This window comes from Polypterus senegalus, chromosome 10 (genome assembly GCF_016835505.1).
Source record: "Polypterus senegalus isolate Bchr_013 chromosome 10, ASM1683550v1, whole genome shotgun sequence".
Classification (NCBI taxonomy): Eukaryota; Metazoa; Chordata; class Cladistia; order Polypteriformes; family Polypteridae; genus Polypterus; species Polypterus senegalus.
The window spans coordinates 171,065,704-171,078,975 of record NC_053163.1 but is presented as its reverse complement, the minus strand read 5'-3'; the positions used below and the strand labels follow the sequence as shown (position 1 = coordinate 171,078,975).

At 42.5% G+C, this 13,272-nt stretch overlaps 1 protein-coding gene across 1 annotated transcript in view; it reads right to left on the bottom strand.

The window, feature by feature from the left end:
- Window positions 1-5,189: 5,189 nt before the first annotated feature.
- Window positions 5,190-13,272, bottom strand: part of LOC120538064 (tyrosine-protein phosphatase non-receptor type substrate 1-like) — a 29,301-nt gene continuing 21,218 nt past the window's right edge. The window contains exons 6-7 of the mRNA XM_039767473.1: window positions 11,774-11,804; window positions 5,190-5,727 (exon numbers count right to left, since the gene is read on the bottom strand). Coding sequence (XP_039623407.1) covers window positions 5,593-5,727; window positions 11,774-11,804 — 166 coding nt within the window. The 3' untranslated portion in view covers window positions 5,190-5,592. The remainder of the gene's footprint in view (window positions 5,728-11,773; window positions 11,805-13,272) is intronic.

Here is a 13,272-nt window from a genome sequence, read left to right as displayed (position 1 = left end):
ACAGAATTCTGTTTTTATGTAAATAAATCCTACTCCGTTGGGCTCTTCAGTAAGGCCCTTAACTTGAAAATGGATCCATGGGCGCTTTTCAATGGTTGACCCTGCAAAACACAATTATCCCTCTGGGATTAAAAAAGTGTATCAATATATGTCATTATTCATCCATCCATTTTCCAACCCGCTATATCCTAACTACAGGGTCACAGGGGTCTGCTGGAGCCAGTCCCAGCCAACACAGAGCGCAAGGCAGGAAACAAACCCTGGGCCAGGCACCAGCCCACCACAGATATGTCATTATAATGATAATTTTTGTTTATGTAGGTATGAATCGAAAAATGTGCTTTTGTATGTTGCTGACTTGATCAAAAGCAATTTCCATTTGTAGACAATACAGATTGTGCAGCATGCAGAGTCCCAAAAATAGTTGAGGTGCCAACCCATCCATCCCGATTAACTCAAAAAACACAAAGTAATAAAGTGGTGGGGGCTCAATAACGTAAATTAACTGAATAGCCCAAACAGTTCAACTCCAGTAGGTCTCTCTGGAGAGCCCCGTCCTGTTGAAGGCTCAGGTCACAAGTGAGACGGCCCCCTTCTGGGGACGGACGTTTTTATATGCTTTGGATTGGAAGGGGTGGGACTTTTTGGAGTGATGTGGGTGTGGCTACAGAGGGAAGAGACAAGCGAGACAAAGACAGCACCCCCTCTTGTCCCCGGGTTGGTACTGAATACCTGATCAGAGTGATCATCAGAGGCGCATGCAAAACTATAAGCAGTACTTTCAAGTTTTTGCATTTCACAATTGCAAAATTGCCCGTGAAGTCAATTTTGCAAAACCTTATTCAAATCCAAACTTGCCTGTTTTGCTCATCGCTAGTAGCAAAAATGTTGTGTTCAATCAGCATCCATCTCTAAGTTGGTACTAGAGTGGGGATATGAGTACAGAGCAAACATATATGATTATTTTGCAAGCAAACGATCATGATGGAACCCCATCTCCTGGTCTAAAATACCACAATTATTATAAAAAAAACAAACATGTTCATCTCCAAGCCAGTCTGCAAAGTATTGTGCATTACTTTAAATATGCTGCAATGCTGTCACATTTCGTGAATGGGGGCTCTTGTTGTTCTCCAATTATACAAGACATACTCATTACAGGTGAGGAAACCGCACCACCACAACAAAGAATATGATCTTTATAGAAAACTATACGAAACATCTTCAACGTGCGCTTGACATAAAGGAAGACCCTCCACCACCACCACCACCACCACATAAAATACTGAGTGCAAAAGTAAACGGTACTTTCTCACACAATAGTATGATGTAGGTACAAAGTTGATCTATCTATCTATCTATCTATCTATCTATCTATCTATCTACTTCCTCTTTTAGGTACTCCCATTAGGGGTCGCCACAGCATCATCCACAATTATTGTCCGCATATTGATTTGGCAAAATTTCACACCGGATGCCCTTCCGCATTAATCCAGGCTTGGGACCGGCATGAAGAAACACACTGGTTTGTGCATCCCCTGTGGCTGAGTTCTCTCTCTACATATACAGTATACAGTATATATACTGTCATGCTTGGGTCACAGATTTTCACAGAAACACAGGACTTTATTCAAACACTGCAAACAAACATCTGTCTCTTTTTCAAAAGTTTAAACGTGCTCCATGACAAGTCAGAGATGACAGTTCCTCCAGGAGCAGAGAATGTCAGAGAGAGAGACAGAAAAGCAAACAATCAATTCTAAAAAAAAAAAAAAATTCTAAAACTGACAGGTCAGTCATCCGGGAGGGTCTCAGAGTAGAGCCGCTGCTCCTCCGCATCGAGAGGAGTCAGATGAGGTGGCTTGGGCATCTGATCAGGATTCCTCCTGGACGCCTCCCTGGTGAAGTGTTCCGGGCACATCCAACCGGGAGGAGGTCCCGGGGAAGACCCAGGACATGCTGGAGGGACTATGTCTCCCGGCTGGCCTGGGAATGCCTTGGGATTCTCCCGGAAGAGCTGGAAGAAGTGGCCGGGGAGAGGGAAGTCTGGGCCTGTATATATATATGTTGTGACAGTAGAGGGCACTGTCGCTCCTCAAAACCCACAGACAAAACGTCCAGACACCAGGTAAAAGCACTAGAAATAATTTTAATTTCTTCTTTTTGAATATAATGTGCTTTTCAATCATCTCCACCACCACGATACACAAATCAATAATAATAATAAATCTCCTCTCCTCCCAGCAGCTCCGTCACTCTACCTCCCAACTCTGGCTCAGCTGGTTGAGTTTCCCATAGTTCTTTTAATAGTCCTTGACCTGGATGAAGACTATTTTTCTTCAGCTTGGAAGTACTCTGTTCTTCCATCCCCATGACTTGGGAGTACTTCCGGGCTATAGGAAAAATAAAAATCCCGCATCTCCCTGCAGCGTCACATGATGACACCCATGGCACCCAGCACCTCTGGATTTCAGTTCTGTTTTGAACTCTGTCTTGTAACCATTACTTGCTCTCAACACTCTTTACGTTTTACAGTCCGGAACATATTATATGGGTGGCATCTACGTATATAGATATTGTAGATGTCACATGAGTTGAACAGGCATTCCATCCAGAAGATGGTGTGGTTCCTTACCCAAATGGAAGGCTCCTAACAGGCAGATAGGCATCCTGGCGGGGGAGAGGAAAGGGATCAGACCACACCATACTAGATGGCAGCAGCCCTGGATATCAGTGCCCAGTTGGGGAAGCCAGCAGGGCATGCCAGGGTCACTGTGTGTCACAAGGATTTTCATATGACTCGGATGTACTTCCATCGGGCAGTGGTCCTGGCACAGGAAGTATTCCTGGGTCCATAATAAAAGGGACCGCAATCCCTTACCCAGGTGAGTCGGTGCTGGAAGGACGTATGGCAACACTCAACTAGAGGAGGGCAGTGCGGTGGTAAGAGTATTGTGGACCCGGGGCTCTGTGTATGGTCATGTTGGGGGTTTGGTGCTCGCTGACACCCTGGTTTCCATCACTATTTTATATATAAACATCTGCGCTTGAAAGTGTGTGTGTCTGTCTGTCTGGCCTGGAGGTGCGAGGCTACGGCATGAAGCTCAAAGAGCAAGCAAGGTGGCCCCAAGTTAAAGAATTGGAAAAAGGATGAAGTACAAGACTACAGCATGAAACTGAAAGAAAGCGACTCTGTTGCCAAAGTGAAACCGCCAAGGAAAGACAAACTCGCTTAGCTGCTAATACACAAGCGAGGTGAGCACATCGGCAAAACAAAACCTCCAAGTAGAAAGAAACTCACTTACCATTGATAGACAAGGTGGGTGAGCATGTCCGCAAAACGAAACCACCGACACTGCATTTCAATTTTTTTTTCTGACTATTTCAATAGTTTCTTGGAGTCTGGGCTTTTTACAGTACGAGCTTACACAGCTAGTATATATATATATATAAAACAAAAACGACACAAAGTTATTAAGAGATTTGGGGCGGCCACCCGTATATTGTGACTTGGCTGCAAAAAGGGTTTAAAATAATTGGGAGATGTTCACAAGTACGAGTCCAAAACAGAACTGACTCTGGTTGCTAAAGATGGCGGCTTTATATGCCAAGACTGGAAGTGACATCATCATTGGGGCCGGAACCAGAAGTGATGTCATAAGTTGCACTGGAACCCAGTGGGATTTCCCCTGGATGATCTGCAATGGATTGAGAAAGAAAGGCAGTGCACATCGCCGGCTCCTGGTCTGGCATGGAATTACTGTTATTCAGGCCCTTTAGCTGCCTCCCAATCGCACATGTGTGACTATATATACTGTATATATATACTAGGGGGTTCCCCCCAGCTTGCTTCGCTCGCCAAAACCTGGTGCCAGCCACTTTGCGTCTCTGCCACTCGTGTTGTGAAGATGGGGATGAACACACCCCTAGGAGACGCAGTCACTCCTCCGAAACACCTCTCTTAATTGGTGATACAATGGGAAACAAATACAGTTTTTTTTTTTACCTTCTCTTTGGTCGGTCAGCTGCTGCTGCCATTGCCGTACCGCATGATCTGCATCTCGCACGGTGCTTCGAACATTTAAAAGCCTGTACAGCAGCTGTCCTACTCTTTGTCTTTTATTTCCGGCCTCGGGCGTGGTTAAATCTTTTGGCACAAAGTCTTGTCTCACGGGACGTGAGTTCTTGATACTTTTTAGTTTATAATTTAAAAACGGAATAAAAATCTGAAAATCTAACAACATCATATTAGATCGATAAATTCTGAAAAGAATGATACCAAACATATATTTGTAGGTGTTAAAATTAGCCCAATTTAAAGCGTGATAAAAACGTGACATAAAAACGTAACATAAAGTCATTGCACAAAATCGTTACACTTTTGGGCTTAGGATTTTATATAGTATAGTATATATATATCGTATATGTATATATATATATATATATATATATATATATATATATATATATATATATATATATATTTATATATTTAGTGTCCTGTGATGTCGCTCGTTAGTTACCCATAAAAGTTGCCCTTAACAGTGGTGGCTGTCACTCACATGCAGTTCAGTAGTTCTCCTGCTCCGTTTTTCCTTCCGCACATCCCTGCCAGTTGCACGCTCTTAACTGCGAGCTGTCTCTCTTTGTTAAACATCAGATTGGCTGGCCCAGCGCTGACTCAGCTGTGAAATGGCCAATAGTGGGAGGCAGCCTGATTGCTGAGGTCTGTAGGACTCCTATGATGTGATAGCAGTCAGTCAGCCAGTCAGTCATTATCCAACTCACTATATCCTAACACAGGTTCACGGGGGTATGGATATCATCTCCTGTTTAATTCTGCTCTGTACTTGTAATATTTCTATTGCACAATTATACTGTATTGAGGATTACTTGTGTTCTGTGTATTGTGCTGTATTGACCCCCTTCATTTTTGACACCTACTTCATGCCCAACCTACCTGAAAAAGGTTTCTCTTTGAATTGCCTTTCCCAAGGTTTCTTCCATTTTTTCCACACAAGGGTTTTTTTGGGAGTTTTTCCTTGTCTTCTTAGAGAGTTAAGGCTGGGGGGCTGTCAAGAGGCAGGGTCTGTTAATGCCCAATGCGGCACTCCTTTTGTGATTTTGGGCTATGCAAAAATAAATTGTGTTGTATTGTATTTAGCTCTGTAGACAGTAAAGATACCGTGTTCAATTCTGCTATAAGTTTATTATACAAAAATCGCATATCGATGGACGTGATTGCACATTCATGCCCACTGCTAATATCCTGCAGTTTATCAAGTGTATCACAGATTGAAACAACAGCCCCCCATACTGACATCAACTGAAACTGCAGGTAGGTACATCTGCATATTAACTTTCAATTCACCCCTTTCATCCTATTTATAGTTATAATATATTAAAAAGCACAATTAAATGCAATATTGACATAAAATATTAAAGAAATATCTCAGAGACAGAGGCATGTCTAATATAGAAAAGGAATTTGAACCCCAATGGGATAGCGCCCCATTGCTTGTCATGCACAGCACTTCAGGTTCTCAGTTTCTCTTCATCTTCACCTTTGGTTTACTGTGTAAAGATTCATCTTCACGCTCGGCTTTTTCTCAATGGCTTACGTGCCTCTCCTTGAGCGCGTGTCATGCTGTGGCTCTGAGGTGGCTGATTCTGAAGGGGCTGATTCTGGGGTTGCTGATTAGCGTGGATGCAGGATTTGTGATGCATCTGTGAGGCCCAGAAACATAAAAAAAGGAAAACCAACATTAAGTGAGTGGACTTTACAATCTGTATTGGAAGATACGAGCATATAGCAAATGTATAGGCTGAGGCATTGGGCTACAAGCTTTGAGGCTGTGGGTTCAAATCCTGCTGCTAATGCTTTGTAACCTTGAGCAAGTCACGTCACCTGTCTGTATTCCAATTGGAAAAATGGCACCAATTGTATCTCAAATGTTGTAAATAAGTAACTGCAATAACCTTTTGTTTAAATAATTGTTCTTCTAACAGGACCAGATATCATCTACACCAACGTGGTGGTCTACCCTAGATGGGCACAAAACTTGAAATGGTATACTGGAGGAAATTGCTGCAGATACACACTCAATAAAGACATTCTTAGGACCACCATCCTAGTACTGAGTAGGACCTCCTTTTGGCTCTCAAAACAGCCCCCCAAATCTTCATGACATGGATTTCATAAGACTTGAGGAGAATGTGCAAACTCCAGTGTCGAAAGTGTCTACACTGTGGTTTGAAGCCAAATATTCTGTGCTATGTATTGTAGCTGCGTGCCATTTTTGGTCAAACTTTTAGTCTATTAGGCCTTTCCATTATATTGACTTTTATTTAACTGCTCAAAGTAGGATGAGATCCCTCAAGTGTACAGACCCCAAAGTAGCCCCTGTCCTTGGAGTGAAGTATCACTTATCTTTCTCTGTGTTATCTAATACAGAATGATCTAATGACCCATGTATGGACCTATTTATAAAAGGAGTGGTTTAAGGACCAGCTGAAGACCAGGTTGAAAAAGTACAAGTGCTTCTGATTGCAAAAACATGGTGGCAATTGTGTCAACAAGGGGGACCCTCCTGAGGAAGAAAGAAAGGAGAGCCAAGAGACAGTGCAAGAGCTCACCCATTGCTGCTGCTACCATTATTGGCACTGTTACGTGCAAATGCCCACCATGCAACCGCACTTATTGATCGAAAGATAGGACTTTACGGCAATAAGAAAACTCACTGTCGGTGTTGGTCTAATCTGTTACATAAATCAATTTACAGAAATCTTTTTTACAGCCAGTAGCGTGCTGCCTGACAGAGCCGGCACTGCGTGAATAATTAACAGCTATGGAGAGTCCAGCCACCATCTTTGCTTTCTTTTTTTCTTTCTCTTGTGGCACATAAAACACAAGACATCAGACAGACAAGCTTCTCTTCTGTTTCTGAGGTCCAAATCAGCCATTGCAGCTTTTTTGATGCATTGTACGTCCAGATGAGCATTCATTGGCTGTCATCTCCTGTGCCCTCAGAGCCTACCCTATGACTAAAAACAAAGTTAAACCTGTTTGAAGTATTAGACTTGTTGGACTAGGTCACTTGGTAAATCATATTAGGTGACTGGCTTCATGGGATACTCCACCAACGTCCTCCTACTCACTAAGATAATGTAAGTGAAGGCTATGGCAGAAAATCGTGGAAAAGTCACGTAACGTGACATAGCCTTAAGTAAAGCCATTTAAACATGGGGAGAGTGTACAGAGATAATGACAGACTTGAGGCTGTGACCCGGTTTCATGGAGTCACGAAGCAGTAATACTGTGCTACAGCAGTGCTACTTAATTGGACTGCAAATTCCAGCAGCCCCAGTAGTATTACACAATTGAGCAGTTTCAGAGTGGCACAGGGCTTGCGGGGAAGAAGGATGATTAGGCACTTTCTTTAAAAAGGAGGCAAAGATGCAGAAAAGGGATTGTGATCATCTGTGTCAATTTGTTTCTTTGTTACAGCTTGTGTTCGTTCATGTGATTTGGTCTCGATTTGGGACGTCTTCACCTGGGGAGCCCTCTCAATATTGCCAAATCTGCACATGTAAACTGCAACCTGGTAGGACAAAACTATACATTTCATTCTGAAGGCTGCTCACTGGGGATCCTCATTCTACCCACCATCGTCACCCACATCTGCTGTGCTGGACTGCGCTGTAAGTGTTAATTGTTTATCAGGTAGATCCTAGTGCTTCATTCGGTTTCATTAGTTCACTGTTTGTTAAATAGTTCTTGCTGCTCAGGGAAATTTGGGTGGGATTTTGCATACATGTAAATCATTTATTGATTGTTTTCTTCATTTAGTTAAAATACTCCTTATTTGATCACTTTTATCCTCTTTGTTACTTGTCCTTGTTGTGAATGTGAGAGCCAGGTCAAGTCTGGGTGTGTTCCTGGGGTCCCCAAAACAAAATAAACAAATCACTATTTAAAATCAGTGAGAGCGGAGGGCCTTCCTGACCACTACAGTATTACCATGCCACTAATAATAAGAAGAACAACAACATCGGGACCAGGATGAAATATGATTCAGTGGTATGCATTGCCACCTCACGTATCCAGCATCCTAAATTCAAATTTTATCAACAAATTTTTATTGTTGTTTGTGTGGAGTCTGCATGTTCTCCCCATGTGGGATACAGGTAGTTCAGTTTTCCATACCACATCCACAATAATGTGCAGGGTAGGTAAACTGATGACTCCACCTTGACCTCTTCTGGCTGTGTAGGGTTCCTGCAAGCTCCAGCTACTTGCCTAGGCTACTTGCTCCCTACAACCCTGATTTGGATTAACCAGAATGGACAATGTTATGTTAACACCACCATAGTGTTATCCTAAAGCTATGGGGTGACACTCCTGTTGTGATATAAGGTTTTGCATATAACTTGATAAATGTTTTATATGTCTTTATCTGTCATACCAGGAGAACGTGGGAGCGGAGGTTGCCATCATCTACATGCTACACCGATCCCTCTCCCACTTGGACAGAGGCAGTGGTGCTGTAAGAATTATGTTTTTGGACTTCTCTAGCGCCTTCAACACCATCCAGCCTCTGCTCCTTAGGGACAAGCTGACAGAGATGGGAGTAGATTCATAACTGGTGGCATGGATCGTGGACTATCTTACAGACAAACCTCAGTATATGCGTCTCGGGAACTGCAGGTCTGACATTGTGGTCAGCAACACAGGAGCACCGCAGGGACCTGTACTTTCTCCGGTCCTGTTCAGCCTATATACATCAGACTTCCAATACAACTCGGAGTCCTGCCACGTGCTAAAGTTCGCTGACGACACTGCTATCGTGGGCTGTAGCAAGAGTGGGCAGGAGGAGTAGTATAGGAAGCTAATCAAGGACTTTGTTAAATGCTGCGACTCAAACCACTTACACCTGAACACCAGCAAAACCAAGGAGCTGGTGGTGGATTTTAGGAGGCCCGGGCACTTCATGGATCATCAGAGGAGACTGTGTGCAGAGGGTACAGACCTATAAATACCTTGGAGTGCAGCTGGATGATAAATTGTACTGGACTGCCAATATTGATGCTCTCTGTAATAGAGGACAGAGCCGACTGTGCTTCATTAGAAAGCTGGTGTCCTTCAACATCTGCAATAAGATGCTGCAGATGTTCTATCAGACGGTTGTGGCGAGTGCACTCTTCTATGCGGTGGTGTGCTGGGGAGGCAGCATAAAGAAGAAGGATGCCTCACACCTGGACAAACTGGTGAGGAAAGCAGGCTCCATTGTAGGAATGAAGCTGGACAGTTTGACATCCGTGGCAGAGCGGCGGGCGCAGAGCAGGCTCCTGTAAATCATAGAGAATCCACTGCATCCATTGAACAGGATCATCTCCAGATAGAGGAGCTGCTTCAGCGACAGACTGCTGTCACCATCCCACTCCACTGACAGACTGATCTATCTATCTAATTTAGACAAAGCAATGTAATTTAATGTTACATTAGTGAGAAGCATTCATGTTTACCCCCACCAGGAATGGGTCTCTTTGAATTTTACGACAGAGTTGAGGGAGAGGGGGAAGTGCCTGAAACACGTTTGGCTAATGTTTCTCTGAAACCCCCACACAAAACCAGGTTGCCTAACTGCCAAGCTTTATGTTAACATATGGTTTAGGGGCAGGTGTTAAGATCTTCTATTTCCCCATTGGTCTGAAGTATGGCTTTGTGGAATTGGCTTGTGTCAGAAGCCTTTAACTACTACAACGCCCTATTGGCTGTACAGGTTGGACAGAACATCTATAAATTTACTTGCTTAACCTCACACTCTCTCTTACTAACCTCTGATGATGAAGAAGTGTCTCTCTCTTACTAATAACTGATGAAGACCGTCACACCATGAACTGACAAGAACAACACAATGAAAAGCTCGGCTCAGCAGCCATATTGAACAGACATGTGGCTGAAAGCTGACCACAAATGAACTGGAGACAATTTTAAGTAACTAACAAGTCTGTGTGCCGCCTGAAACTACACATCACTATTTAATCAGGTTGTATGGCTGCCAATATTCAAATGTACTTTGCATATTGTTGTTATTTATAAATACAGTAGAGTCTCGCTTATCCGACATAAACGGGCCGGCAGAATGTTTGATAAGCGAAAATGTTGGATAATGGAAGGTGTTAAGAAAAAACCTATTAAACGTCAAACTATGTTATAACTTTACACATTATGAACCTAATAATCATGTTTTACAACAAAACAACAGAATAAATTAACTGAAAAAATGAACTTACAGTTACATAATTGTCTGACGTTAAATACAGTATGTACTTTACTTAAAAAGTTCAGTCCTGTGATGATTTAAAGACATTTTTGATCGTAGTCTGCTTTCCTGACGAGTGCCGTTTCTTTGCTGTGAAGTCTCGCCATCTTGGCAGCATCATTATGTCGATTCCTGTAGCTTCTTCTTGTTGCTCAATGTAATTAATTGCAGTTTCTAGCCTTAACTCCGTCACTAATATAGTCAACATCTGTACGAGTGTATACTGTTTACTACAGCATTGTGACTGCATGTGTGCGTTTGTGCTGTGACGTGCGAGTCCCCATCTTGCACCCGAAAACTCAAAGCTGAGTCTCAGTACTTTTAGCAACACTAGCTCTATTAAGCTTGAAACAGCAACAGCGAGGTTATTTAATGTAGCGGGATCTTTCATTCTCCTATACACAGACACAGCAGTCAGGCAGGGTCAGGGGGAAACTAATACTGAGCCCAGCGCATTTATAATGTCCCTTGTTCCTTGTATCACCCACAACGGCAGGCACTTATAGCATGTCCGCGTTCTTTTCGGATTGGCTTTTACATCAAACTGCTACAGCGTTGGGAGACTGCGATTGCTTTGGGACACTCTTCCGCGTGTCATCCCGTTTGGGTGAAAACCCACAAGAGTTTAGAAACTCACTCACATCAGCCATGATTCTTTTCAAAGGTAAAGTGCAGGTTAATTTGCTTTATGTATTTTTACTTTATATTTTGTATTAATCATTTTTATATGAATAGTTTTGGGTTGTGGAATGAATCATCCGAGTTTCCATTATTTCTTATGGGGAAATTCGCATTGATATACTGTAGGAGCGCTTAGGACTGCAAGCACATTTCCAGAACGAATTATGCTCGCAAACTGAGGTTCCACTGTAATTAGCTGCTGCAGAGTCAGGAGCAACAAAAAATAGACTACGCTCACGCTCGCAACTTGCAGTTCTTGTTGCCGATTGATGCATATTTTTTTTTTTTTTTTGCGATGGGACGTCTGATAATACGGAATGTTGAATAAGCCAAGGTAGGATAAGCGAGACTCTACTGTATTACCAATAATACATTATTTAAATTGTAATTTAACTCCTGCTTGTCTTTTACTATACCTAATTGCCTGAGGTTATAGATATAGAAGGGAAGGTGGGGATAAGTTATATACTATAATAGCTTATAAACAGTGGTAAGTCTGTGAGATCTGAGGCATTCTGACAAAGGCTACATATTAATAATACAATAGGGGAAAGTAGAGCAATATATTACTCTACCAAGAATTAACAACCCCCCACAGCACTAATAACAGGCAGCTCGGGGTCTACGTAATCCCTGAACCCAGGTCTCCTGGACCAGTAAAGTACTGGCGCTATTCATTGTGCCACCCAAGATTCCATAATTATTATTATTTGCATGTGCACTGAGCATGCTTACAGCTGATATGAAAATGAGAGAGTTTTACTTACATTTATACCCGGTCTTGAGTGAGCAGGACCTCTGAAAAACAAAATTGAAAACTGGGTGTTAAAGAATTCTGATTTGCAGGACAAATCGTGCTGCTCAATTTAGATCACTTTTGTTAAATGCAATAGATTAGACATTACAATTCTTCTCATTTTATAAACCTGTCTGATCCAAAGGATGTACAGTAAAATCAAAATGCAGGATTCAAGTAACCATCTGCCACAGAGGCAGAGAGAGATATTTTAGGTGTCACACTTTACCACTTTCCCTTCTACACACACACCATTGTTTGACAGTAAACTTGTTGTCACACACGTGCGCATGGGAGGCAGCTAAAGGGCCTGAATGAGGGTAATGCCACGCCAGACCAGGAGGTGGCAGAGTGTACAGACCCTTTCTTTCCAGTGCTGACCGATTAAGGGAACTTATTCCTGGTTCCGACGATGTCACTTCCGGTTCTAATTTATAACTGCCATCTTTGCATCATCAAGACCGTTCTGTTTTGGACTTGAATCTGTACACAAATCTACTCTCAACTGAAATCTTTTGCAGCCAGGAATAATTATACGGGTGACTCTTTTCTGTCATCTTTGACACTTGTAGCATTCTGGGAGGACCCGTGGAGGAAGTATGGCACTGTCACTAACTGTGTTGTCTTCATTTTCCTCCATGGTACTGGGAAGTCAAGCAAAATGACACCATTTATTGGCTGGCTAAAAATATTACAATATGCAAGCTTTCTAGGCAACTCAGGACCCTTCTTCAGGCGAGATGTAACCTGATTCTGCCTTGAAAGACTGCATATTGTAATCTTTCTAGTTAGCCAATAAATGGTGTCGTTTTGCCTGACTACATCCACAATGACTAACCCAGTACAACACCCTAGTACTTCTCCATGGTACTGAGGACCCGCCCTAAAGAGGCGTCACTTTACGACTGAGCAACCAGAGAGAAGGAGCTCCTCTATAACTTAAAGAAACGTCTAGAATCAATCAGCCCCCATGCTAATTGGATGCTATTATTTTGTTCTACTGTGACGACATCAAGTGTTTGTTTTTGGTTTTTCCTTCAAAAGTTGGCCAGATTGGTGCCCCAGAATTTTTTTTTGTCAAGTCTGTCATTCCCTCAGATGACCACAATTGCAATAACAATTTTCTGGCTCCTGAAACGCAGTAGTAGTTTTGACTACTCCCTTGTTTAGAGCATTTTAGAGTTTTCCATCACTCTGGTCCTAGAGACTTCCATTTCTATAAGAATGTCCAAAGCTTTTTTAGACCAGCCACCAATCTGTTACAGGTGAATGGAGAAAGTATTACCGTAGGCCTAAAGTTTCAACCTTGAATGGATTTATACGTTTCCATCACCCCTGCACTGTCAGAGTGATGCCATACAAATGTCTGTTTGTCAGGCTGTGATTCTGTGGACACAACAACGGAAGAATGAATCAATCAATCCTGTTTTGAGGATGGTGACATTTAATATTATGATAACAATGCATACT